The 12,133-nt window shown below is 39.0% G+C and overlaps 1 protein-coding gene across 1 annotated transcript in view; it reads left to right on the top strand.

The window, feature by feature from the left end:
* Positions 1 to 7,151, top strand: part of Cfap58 (cilia and flagella associated protein 58) — a 90,336-nt gene extending 83,185 nt beyond the window's left edge. Inside the window, exons 17-18 of the mRNA XM_090345934.1 lie at positions 1,753 to 1,886; positions 6,459 to 7,151. Coding sequence (XP_090202060.1) covers positions 1,753 to 1,886; positions 6,459 to 6,567 — 243 coding nt within the window. The 3' untranslated portion in view covers positions 6,568 to 7,151. The remainder of the gene's footprint in view (positions 1 to 1,752; positions 1,887 to 6,458) is intronic.
* Positions 7,152 to 12,133: the final 4,982 nt, after the last annotated feature.

The raw sequence follows: 12,133 nt of genomic DNA, 5'->3' as shown, positions 1-12,133 counted from the left end.
CTAGGGGAAAAGATGCCAACCTGCTATAGTATGACATTAACTCTTTGAAAGACAGGATATTGTAGGATATTTTATCTCCAAAAGACCAATAAGATGGAAGTCTAATAGAACATTAATTTTCAAATTATTCTTATTGCTCATTTCACGTGAGTATCCAGGCACATAATTTGAGTTTTACACAAGAATATTATTATTATTTATTTTAATTACCTAGAGTAATTAAATATTTCAAACAGTGTATTTCCCCTTGTGTTTTCTTCAGACTGTGTATAGACTAAAAAAGCATTTATCTTATCTACACTTTGGTATGAATGTCCATAAATGGCTCTCATAGGGGCCTTTTGTTACCTTAATCCTTTACCTAGGAGAAATCTTGAATTTTTTTTTTGGCTAAAAATGCAGTGTAACAAATTACTTTTTGCAGAAGAGGTTTAGAAGCAGGCGGTACTGAGCTAGATCAACAGGTCAATGTCATTATCTGGTCTCTTAGGAAATTCTTTATTCATTGTTTAGAAACAGGGTTTTTTGTTCCTAAGAATTTAACTATGGAGACAAATTTTCCTCCAGTGTGAAAATCCCATTCCTTAGATCAACTAGCAGAGTTAGAATGATTTTCACAGTAATGAAGAGGAAAGGTTTCCGAAGCAGGTGAGTCCTCTAATGAGTGCCGATCAAGATCTGGAGGTGTGGCTCAGAGCTGGAGCGTGTGGCTGGCAGGTGCAAGGACAGAAAGGAAATCTAACCAAACAATACAATCAATGATCATCATTACACAAAGCTGGTCATGGTGGGTACATATCTGCAATCTCAGCACTTGCAAGACTAAGGAAAGAGGATTGTGAGTTTGAGGGTAGCCTGAAGTACATAGAGGACCATTTCCAAAACCAAAACCAAAATGGTAATCTTTAAAAAAAACCAAACAAACATGTCTTCAAAATAATGAGCAAGAGTTAAAACAAATTGGTACAACAATAGGTATTTTCTCAGCTTGGTTTTGGCTGGGCCTGTATTCTAGCTTGGGCATGCTTTATATCTTTTCGTAAAAAGTTATTTTTATTGTAAAGATGATGAACGGAGGGATTATAGTTACAGGGGTCAGGCAATGTGTGCATTTCTATGCTTTATGTCTTATCTGGATGAGTAAATTCTGACTCTTGCCCAACCAGAGACCATTCATACCCATTGAAAACAGCCATGGGAAGAGATGGGTTGATCAGGCTTCTAATCACAGTCTCCTATGTACCTGTCACGGCTCCCTACTTCTTCTCAGTTAAGTGTCCCAGTGCTGGGATAAAGAGGTGAGATAAAGAGGCAAACATAAATTGGATGCTTTGTTTAGTACTGGTGGCAAGACTTATTTTGGAATAATTCTTACCACCATCCTCATCTAAATCATACTCTCTAGTGTGATTTTTCTTTAATATTTTCCTAAAGGCTTTAAAAACAATTTTAGACTGCATGTCTGGGAGTTGTTCTGTCTCTACACAGAATATTCCTCGAAACATATCATTCAGTGGAGCCTATTTGAATGTTACCTGAATCTTCAGTCCTCAGCCACAATATTTGACCCAGATACAGACCAGCCCTTTAAGCAGGTGGAAGCTGGTAGATTAGTTGTTAAACCTTGGGCATTGGTTTGTATTTCTAGTCTCATTGGAGAGAAACTGTAGCAGTATAAGAAGATTCTTTTTTCAGGAAAAGATTTTGTCATGCTGTGTATCTTTGCTAATGCTGCTTTGTTTGCCACATTAGGTTTTGTCTTCAGAACTGAATATGTATGAGTCACAGAGCCAAGAATATAAATATGAGATTGAGAAACTTGGCAATGAACTGGCGAATTTGAAGAAGAAATACCTGGCTCAGAAACGCAAAGAAATGCTTCAGAAGTAAGAATTGGTCAAACTTTCCCATGTGTTCCTACTCTCTGGTCATAAAATACTTGGCGAGTAGTCACAAAGTCAACAACTTCATAGGGGGTAAACTTAGTCACAAGGTGAACCATCAGGCAGAGGTCCATACAACAGCCAAGTGGGTCTCCCTGGCACTGAGATCCCTCTTAGGACTCTCTCAGAAGTATCTACTCATTGGTGAGTCAAACGTGGAACAGAAAGAGTGATATATAATGATATATAATGTGAAAGTCACATTTGGTATTTCATCTACATGGACACTTTGGGGACAAGCTGAAATATGGTTTGAGCGCATCTGCCTACAATCCGTTAGCAGCAAACGGCATATTAAGTAACTGGATGCAAATTCATTTGCCAGTAAAAATCTGTCCTTCTTGTAAATCAAAGTATTCCCCTGGTCCACATTTATATGTCAGCTTCTTGGTAGAGTAAAATACAGCTATCATTTAGACAAGTCTGTCTTAAAGTGTGGATCTAGCCGCTATCTGATGCAGACTCTCCAGTGAGCTTTATTAGGCATGCAGGATGCGGGATCCAGATATTTGGGTTCAGCAAGCGCGGGGTAGGCCTCAGAAGTTGTAATTTCGCAAGCCGCTCAGTGATTCTCAGACACATTGAACTTCAAGAACCAATGAGATCAAAGACATGAAGTAACTAAAGAGTGGAGTGGAAATGCTATGACCCCTCTCCTCTTTCCTTCATTTCCTCCTTCTCCCTTCCCTCTCTTTTTCTTTTAAGGTTGTGCATAAAATGTCAAGGTAGTGAGGTCCCACCTGAGGAAGGCATCTAGCTTAGTGGAACTTCTTAATGCAACTTGCAAGCTTTCTGAATACACACTCCATCACTAAAGATCTTTGAACTTGCAGTTCCTTCTTCCATCTATCTACAAACACACACACACACACACACACACACACACACACACACACTTTTTTGTTGTTGTTGATTGTGGGGTTTGAACTCAGGGCCTGGGTGTGGTTCCTGAGCTCTTTTGGCTCAAGGCTAATACTCTGCCATCTGCAGTTTTTGAGTGGTTAATTAGAGATAAAAGTCTCATGGGGCTTTCTGCCTGGGGTTGACTTCAGACTTTGATCTTCACTGGTGGCATGAGCCACCAGTGCCTGGCTATATATATAAAATTTTTAAAATTAAAAAAACCTTAGTGTAGTTTTAGATTTGCACCTAATATATTTTAATATACAGATGGCATGCAAACTCTTGTCATTTTGTAACTATTAACAAAGCATGATTTTCTAATAAGATAAAATCGCAAGTAGAATTCCTGATCCCTTCTCTCTTTCACCACTCTCCAGCTCACATTCCCCAGCTGGAGACCAGTGGTCCAGTTTATACAATTCAAAGAAGCTTGTTTGTCTGCATAGTTAATTATCCTCCCAGGGCTGGATCATTTCCCTGACTTAGTCTTCTTTATTTTTTAAAAAATGTATTTTACTGTTGGGGTAAATGTATAGAGGCGTTATAGTTACATTCGGCAGGTAGTAGTGGGTACATTATTTCTTGAACATCAATACCCCTTCTCATATTTTTGTCCCCCCCCACCCCTCCCAATCATTTTGTTTTTCCTCTTCCTTTCCCTATTTCAAATAAACAAATAACATATATACCATATACCAGGTAACAAAGTCAGATACAGTAACCACATGAGATTAAACATAAGGAACAAACAGAGGGAAGAAATAACCTCACGGGGCCGGGAGTTTGGCCTAGTGGTTAAAGTGCTTGCCTAGCATGCATGAAGACCCGGGTTCGATTCCTCGGTACCACATACATAGAAAAAAGCCAGAAGTGGTGCTGAGGCTCAAGTGGTAGAGCTCTAGCCTTGAGAAAAAAATCCAAGGACAGTGCTCAGGCCCTGAGCTCAAGCCCAGGACTGGCAAAAAAAAAAAAAAAAAAAAAAAAAAGAAATAACCTCACATAGTACATTAGGAACAACAATCACAAAAATAAACCTCTTGTTTCCATATCCTTGAGTTCATTTTGTTTAGTCTTATTCTATATGACCATATGTACATAGCTTTTGAGCTATTGTGATCCTCTGCTAGGAGAATCCTAGATGTGTACTAATTATTACAAATGAGGGAAACCATGGAGCCTGTGCTCCTTTAGGTCTGGCTTACTTCACTTAATAAGATTTTTTCAATGACTTAGTCTTCTTTGACCCTATTGACCACCCTGTAACTTGCTGGGCACAAAAAGATGAGCCTCACCTCTGGCTCAAACCTTCTCAGTGGTCCATAAAGAGAACCCTGATGTCTCAGTCTTATGTAAGTTTAAATACATCACAACAAAATGAAATGGAGCCAGGTGCTGGTGGCTCATGCCTGTAATCCTAGCTCCTCAGGAGGCTAAAATCTGAGGATCATAATTCAAGCTCAGCAGGGCAAGAAAGTTTGTGAGATTCTTATATTCAACTAGCCACCAAAGAACTGGAAGTGAAGCTGTGGTTCAAGTGGCACAGTGCACCAGATGAGAGAGAGGGGAGGGAAAGGAAGGGAGAGAGAGGGGACGGTATCCAGGCCCTGAGTTCAAACCCCAGTACTGGCACACTAAAAAAAAAAAGGCAACTGACAATTCTCTTTCTCATTCACACTATTGACATTTCAAACAGTCAAGGGCCACAGGTTTCTGCTGATTCCACATGGCCACTCCCATTATTGCAGGAAGCTCTATATGAGGTAGTACTACATGGGAGCTTCTTCCTTTACCTATCCACCTCTGGTCCTTAAACTCACATCATTTGTAACTCTGCTGGCCTGGGCTGTCTTCCACAGGTGAATACATCTACTTGGGGGTCTATAACCAGTAGATGGAGAGGTGAGGTCCTAGGAACACAGCAAAAGAGATTGAGGTATGGAAGAAAAAATATGCAGAGGCAAGAACAAAAGTGCTGAGATGGTTTAGACTAGAGAGAAGAATGCTGCAGGGAGTCGTTATAATGGCCTATAAATACATTAAAGAGATAATGTAAAAGAGACTGTATTCCCATTAGTCAGTTTTAGACCAAGCCAGAAGCATTAAGCTGAAGTTCCTTCAGAAAGGAGAATTTAGGTTATTTAAGGCAAGAGAGTGGAGGGGGAGGGGGATTAAGGGCTGCCAGCACTGCAGGCCAGTCAGGAGCCAGACAAGTTGCCAAAGATCATGAAGGAGTCCTCTTTGCTGGACCCACTCAGAACCAGGGCTTTTGTCCCGTTTGTGGGGAATGTAGTTTCTAAGTCATCAAATAAGTCTGTTTAAAGACTGCTGGGTTGATAAACCAGCACCCTACTATAGATTTTTTCCAAATGTGATAATTTAGATTATCTCCAGTGCATGATCTCTGTAAAAAAAATAGCAACTTATGTCATTGCTTTCCTTTTTGCTTTCTTTTATCTTTCATCCCACCCCATGTCTCACCTGCCCACCTCCTCCCCTTTATTTCTCCATCTCAAATCCCATGGTTGGTCTAAAGTTTCCAGTGTCAATTGGATTCTTTTGGAAACCGCAGAGTTCATTGCATTAAGGCAAATCATTCATAGGTGTCCTATTTAATTGAGTTTAGTCTCAACAGTTTGTTTAATTTTGGTTTAAAAGCTGGGCATGGTGCCTCACGCCTGTAGTCCTAGCTACTCAGGAGGGTGAGATCTGAGGATCAAGGGTCAAAGCCAGACCAGGCACAAAAGGACCTGAGGCTCTTATCTCCAATTAACATCTAGAAAATGGGAAGTGGGGCTTGGCTCAAGGGTAAGGCGGTAACTTTGAGTTCAGGGACAGCGCCCAGGCCTAGCTCAAGCCACATGACCCACAAAAAAGGGGAGGGGATTCCATCAATATCTTCTCCAAGATCCTTGCATAAATTATCACTCTTCAGGAGACCTCTGTGTGTGTGTGTGTGTGTGTGTGTGTGTGTGTGTGTGTGTGTATTTGAAGGAGACCCAAATAGAATATATGTTATATATTTCAGGATAAAACTCATTTTATAATGTCACCAAAATATTATCCTTTAAAACCTTCCCAGATTTTCTTGTGTCTTTAATTATTTCTGCTAATAACTGTTGCTTGTCTTGAATAAGAGGAACATTTGTACTTTGTAAATGTCCAAATCTGAGGAGAGATAGCTAGTGGGTAGTAAATATTTATAAGCTTCCACCAGATCTTTGGAATATATCATTTGATAAGTGGTGAATTAGTCATTGTAATTGAGCTAAGAGGAAGTTTCTCCTGACTGATCTTTGGAACTAAACAAATGTTTTCTGCAACAGGAAGATGATCACCAGTCAGAAGTCACTAAATCCACAGTGCCTGAGCTGTTATGGCCCTCTGACCATATTTAGATCAACATTAGAACACATTTCACATTTAATTGTCTTCCCCTAGTTTGATGTGTTATCAGCAAATGTCTAATTAGATTTATACCACCTTGTCTAAACCGAGAAGCTTTAATCAAGGTCATTTTCGGTGGCTAACTCACCCTAGGAACTATCAGAGCATCAAACTTTTGAAAATGAAAAAAAGAAATAGAGAAACTGACTCGTGCCTCTTCTCTTACAGAGACAAGGACAGAATACCCACAGAAAACAGCTTCTCAGCGATCAAACCAGCCTCTCGTTACACAGGAGGTGGCTTTCCCCTCAACAAGTTCTTTACAACGCCAACTTGAAGCCGCTGGTCGGGTCCAGTTGAGCAGCTCATGAGATTCACCCTGGGACATTTTTGAAGGAATTGTTTAGAATCCTTGGATCACAGCTATCTAGGAAAACCAGGTGCTCAGATTTCAAGATGGAAAAAAAAACCTCACGATTGTCACAGCCATGTACCTCAGAGTGATGATGTTGTGCCTTTGCCATATGGATATTAATGGGTTATAATTATATCTGTTCAATTAGGCTAACCCACCGCATGAAACAGAACTTTTGTTAAACCACATTGATATATTTAAAACACATCGGATATAGATACTCCAGATCAATGAAGCTTTGGAAATTAATTTCTTTATTCTAGATGTTTTCCCACTTGAAGTTTTATATTTTTGAAATGCAAAGCACCCCTTCCTCTCTTATTAATAAGACTATTTTAATGATTCTTTATTACCAAGTTATTGCATGAGATGGGACAGAAGTATTTACCATTGTGTTTTTGCATGATTTTCATGTGAGATCTGTTTTCGGGCCTGGGATAACAAAATCTAATCCAAAGAGTCATGCCAATATATTTATTCATTAAACAAATAAGAACCTTTGCAGATATTTTGATCTTTGATTTGGTAGCATATGCAAGTACAGTTTAAAACTATTGTGAGAAATGCTTAGTGGTAAAATGAGGGGCCCAGGACTGGTATTTTTTTCTAGGCCTCATATTGAGCATACTTGAAGGATCCATTTGACTTTCAGGCTGCCAGACAGCATTTTGAGCCATTGAACCCATTATGTTTTCATTTGTCAAAGCCACAATTGTTTTTGGCCTTAGTTCATAGTTTTCTTGTTAAGTGTTCATTCAGTCATACTGTATGAGGATGCTCTGGCCAGCTCTCAGAATCACTTGATCTCTATAATTTTTTAAGTAATTGAGGAAACAAGTAGCTCGGCAATGAGCAATGACACTGAGTAGATCATTAGAACATGCCATTTTTGTGCCAAGTGACTGAGATTCCTCACTATGAACAGCGAGAGTATGAATGCCTTATGATGTTTCTTCCCAGGGAGGTGGGATTAGATAGGGTCTTCTGGGTGCCTGTGACACCTTTGCCCATGCCAGTGTTACCTGTCAGGTGGTAATCGCCAGAGGCAGAGCAACAACAGCGATGGCCACAAAAAATGTTTTATTTTGAAGTGATACCCAAACAAAACAAAACAGAAAAACCAAACAAAACACACCACAAAGAAAACCAGAAGAGGGTTGTAAACCAGAAAGGGTAAGAGGTCAAGGAAAGGTGCCACATGAAGTCAAATTCCTTGCCAGGGGACTTCAGAGAAATGCAATCACACCTCTGCCTTCTCATCTGCTGAGGTGGCCAAGGTATTTACACCCCTGTACTGTCTACCAGTCATTGGCCGAGCTCTGCTTTCCTGCCCGGTAGGCAGCCTTAGTCTTTGGACAGGCACTACTAGTGCTGACTTTTGAACGCTAAAGTAGACAAGGGCTCCTGAATCTGTTGTCATCCTTTTGCTTCTCCCAAATGGTCCCAGTGAGAGAGGTAGAAAGTAGCCTCCTGTGTCATGGTGATAAGGCCAGATTATCAGCTTTTCAGGGGATACCATACAATAATGTGGAGCACAGGGATGTTCCAGAGAGTTTATCAAGCCTGAAGATTCACAGTGAGGCCATTTCCCTTTCAGAAAATCAGTAATGATGTCTTCCCTCAGAGCCAGCCCTATTCTGTTTGGACAAAAGAAACAATACTGGCGATTCTCCCATTCTTCCACAGAGATATTCTGAAGTATATCATTCAGAGTCCCTGGGACCCTGTGTAAGACGCTTACTTCTCTAAGGGAATGGAGACTGGGATTATCTTTTTTTCTTTTTTTTAATTTAAATTTTATTGTAAAGGCGGTGTTCAGAGGAGTTACAGTTACATAAGCCAGGTAATGAACACATTTCTTTTTGAACAGTGTTACCCCATCGCTCATTTTCTTTCACTTATTCCCTTCCTGGGCCCCCTACCCTCCAGTTGTAAAATTCATTTCCAACAATGACTAGTGAGTATCACTAGTCCCACTATTTTTGTGATTCTCTTTCCCTTCCTCCTATCAGATAAACGTATACAAGTGAAATAAAACAAAGCTAAATAAAGAAAAGAAAAAGAAATAACTGGAAACAGTACAATAGAAAACCCCCTTTTGTCTATTTCTTAGAGTTCATTTTGATGTATCATTTTATTATTTTATTTTATTTTTATTATTGAGGTAATTTATGGAGAGGGTTACAGTTACATTTGCCAGATAGTAGGTGCATTATTTCTCACACATTGATACCCCTTCTTATGTTTTTGTTCCCAGTTCCCTCCCCCACCTCTCCCAATCATCTTGTTTTCCCTCCTTCCCTTTCCTATTTCAAATAAACAAATAAACGTATATACAATATACTAGGTAACAAAGTCAGATATAGTAACAATATGAGATTAAACAAAGGGCAATAAAAGAGAAGAGAAATAACAGTACATTAAGAACAACAATCACACAAGATAAAGCTCTTGTTTCCATATCCTAGAGACCCTTTCATTTAGTCTCATCCTAAATGACCTTATGTATCTAAGTTTTGCGCTATTGTAATCCTCTGCTAGGAAAGTCCTAGATGTGTACTAATTATTACAAATGAGGGAAACCATTGAGACTAGGTTCCTTTGGGTCTGGCTTACTTCAGTTAATATGATTTTTTCCAAGTCTTTCCATTTCCTTCCAAATGGAGAAAAGAATTTGTATTTATTCAGTACAATCTCTTTTTTATTCTCATATATTGACTATACAAGGAGGTTCCATTGTGATATTTCCATATTGCATATAATGTACTTGGACTGAATTAGCCCCCTCTTCTGTTTTCTGTCCTCCTTTTCCCTTTTCAGAACAATTTTAATAGGTTTCATTATCCTGTTTTCATACATGCATATAAAGTACTCTAGTCAGACTCACTTCTCCTAATCATTCTTTCTTTTCTTCTTCCTTCTCCTACTCATTTCCCTCCCTATGCAGTACTCATTTTATACTCTCGTCTTTCTTTTCCTTTTCTGGTATATATTCGGCTGCTGTCAGGGGTCTCATGAACCAAGGCTGAAAAGGACTCTGAGAGTGGACTGTAGCTTTACTAGACCCAGTAAATTCATATCCAAATGGAGGAAGAGTGTGTTAAGGCTGAAAACAGTGGAAATACTGCTACCACCTTTTGTTTCTGCACCTCCTGACAGCCCAGGGTATAATATGCAATACCTGTGTAAGGTACCGGTGTTTCCATCATGGCCACAGCACAAAAAAGGGAGCTGTGTAAAACAGTAAGATCTGCATGTCATTACAGGTCACTGCGTACTCACAGTGGGCCTGGGTGTGTCTAAAAATCACATATTTGAGCAGCATTATAAAGAAACATTAGGAGCTCATCTAGTAGCATAATTTTACCCTGGGGTTTTCAGAGTTTCAGAGAGAAGTCCTGTTGTTAAACTATCCATTGACTCCCAACTGGGCTGACGGGAGCAGGTATAGTTTCTCTGTTAGTAGAAATATGATAAAAAGGATTCCCTGATCATCATTTGCTCACCATAATGTCTCATGACTGCTCTCATAGCCAGGTTTTTATTGTGCTTACCTCTAAAAAATTGCTCAGAGCAAAGGTTTGTTACTGTGATAAGCAATAGAGATGCCAGAGGTTGTACTAGAAAGACATTGAAGCAATTCTCCTTGTCATGACAGTAATTCTCCTGTAAAAATTTGTCCAGGGTTGATAATGATCATTTGGGTTCCTGACTTTCTCAGAGGTTGAAATCTGACCCAAGCCAAGATACCTGTAGGAAAATACTACAGGATGGATTTTGAGTGGGATAGCACTTCAGAATCAAGACAATTTAGAAAAAAATCATCTTTTTTCTCCCTTAAGCACAATCAATTATATAGAGGTCTGGGTGGGATGGGAGAAAAAGGAGGGCATGTTAAAATATTTAAAATTGTAAAATGATATAATATATATCTTACCATTTCCTTTGTAGTAGATGGAAAATATTTTTATAGCATTATCCATTTTTAACTTTGAATCCAATGCTGTTTTAGTACACCATTTCTCATATCTATTATTTAAAAGTTCCATTAGGGTTTTGAGATCCATTAGAATTTTATAACAGTAGGAAATGTGGTATCAACAGGGTACCATTCTTCTTTTTTATAATTAAAAATAGATTTTTTCCTTCTTTAAAAATACCTGATTGCTACAGAAAATTACAAAGTAAGGATAAGCAAGAAGAAGAACAAGTGTATCAATAATCCTGCCACCCATTGAGAAACATTGTACTCCTGGGTTGGCAAAGAGGGGGGTGCTATATTGATTTTTTATACCCACCATTTGTTCTGATTGGTCAGAACTATGCTTCCTAATTGTTAAATACTTTGACTATTACCTTTGAAGTACTATTGTTTTTTACTTTTGAGTGTACCTTTGGACTTTATAAAATATATACTCACTTATCTATACATGTACTTAAAAGATTTTTGGGGGGTTGTTGTTGGTCATGGTGCTTGAAATCAGGGCCTGGGTACTGTCCCTGAGCTTTTTTGCTCAAGGCTAGTTCTCTACTACTTTGAGCCACAGCACCACTTCCAGTTTTCTGGTGGTTAATTTCTGATGGTTAGGAGTTTCATGGACTTTCTTGCTTGGGCTGGCTTTGAATAGTGATCTTCAGATCTCAGCCTTCTGAGTAGCTAGGATTATAGGCATGAGGTACTGGCATCTGGCTCATTTTGGTAAGTTTAACAAATACAAATGCCTAAGTCATTACTGTAACAGTCACTACTACCCCTTCTCCCAAATACCCTTTTGTTACTTGGCAATGTAATATCCCAGCTCCTATCCAGTCTTAGAAATCACACATCTAATTTTTTAATTGCATTTTTATTTTAATGTATAGAGGGGTTACGGTTATATTCACCAGAAGGTGCATTACTTCTCACACATTGATACCCCTTCTCATGCTTTTGTCCCCTTTTCCCTCTCTCCACCCTTTCCCCTCATCTGTTTTCCTGCTTCCCTTTCCTTTTTCAAATAAACACATAAACGTATGTACAATACACCAGGTAACAAAGTCAGATACTGTAAAAATATGAGATTAACCAAAGGGCAATAAAAGAGGAAAAAAAAGCATAGTACATTAAGCACAACAGTCACTCATAATTAAGCTCTTATTTCCATGTCCTGGAGGTCCATTAATTTAGCCTCCTCCCATATGACCTTATATATCTAGGGTTTGAGCTTTTGTAGTCCTCTGCTAGGAGAGTCCTAGGTTTGTACTAATTATTACAAATTGAGCCTATGTTCCTTTGGGTCTGGCTTACTTCAATTAATATGATTTTTTTCCAAGTCTTTCCATTTCCTTACAAATGTCATTCTTTCTGACAGCAGCATAGAATTCCACTGTGTATAAATACCACATCTTGATCCAATCGTCTACTGAGGGGCATCTGGGTTGGTTCCATATCTTTTCTATGGTAAGTAGTACTGCAATGAACATCATTGTGCTAGTCACACATCTAATT

The sequence above is a fragment of the Megascapheus bottae genome, chromosome 15 (genome assembly GCF_031878675.1).
Source record: "Megascapheus bottae isolate mThoBot1 chromosome 15, mThoBot2.hap1, whole genome shotgun sequence".
NCBI lineage: Eukaryota > Metazoa > Chordata > Mammalia > Rodentia > Geomyidae > Megascapheus > Megascapheus bottae.
This window is presented reverse-complemented; position numbering and strand designations above follow the sequence as displayed.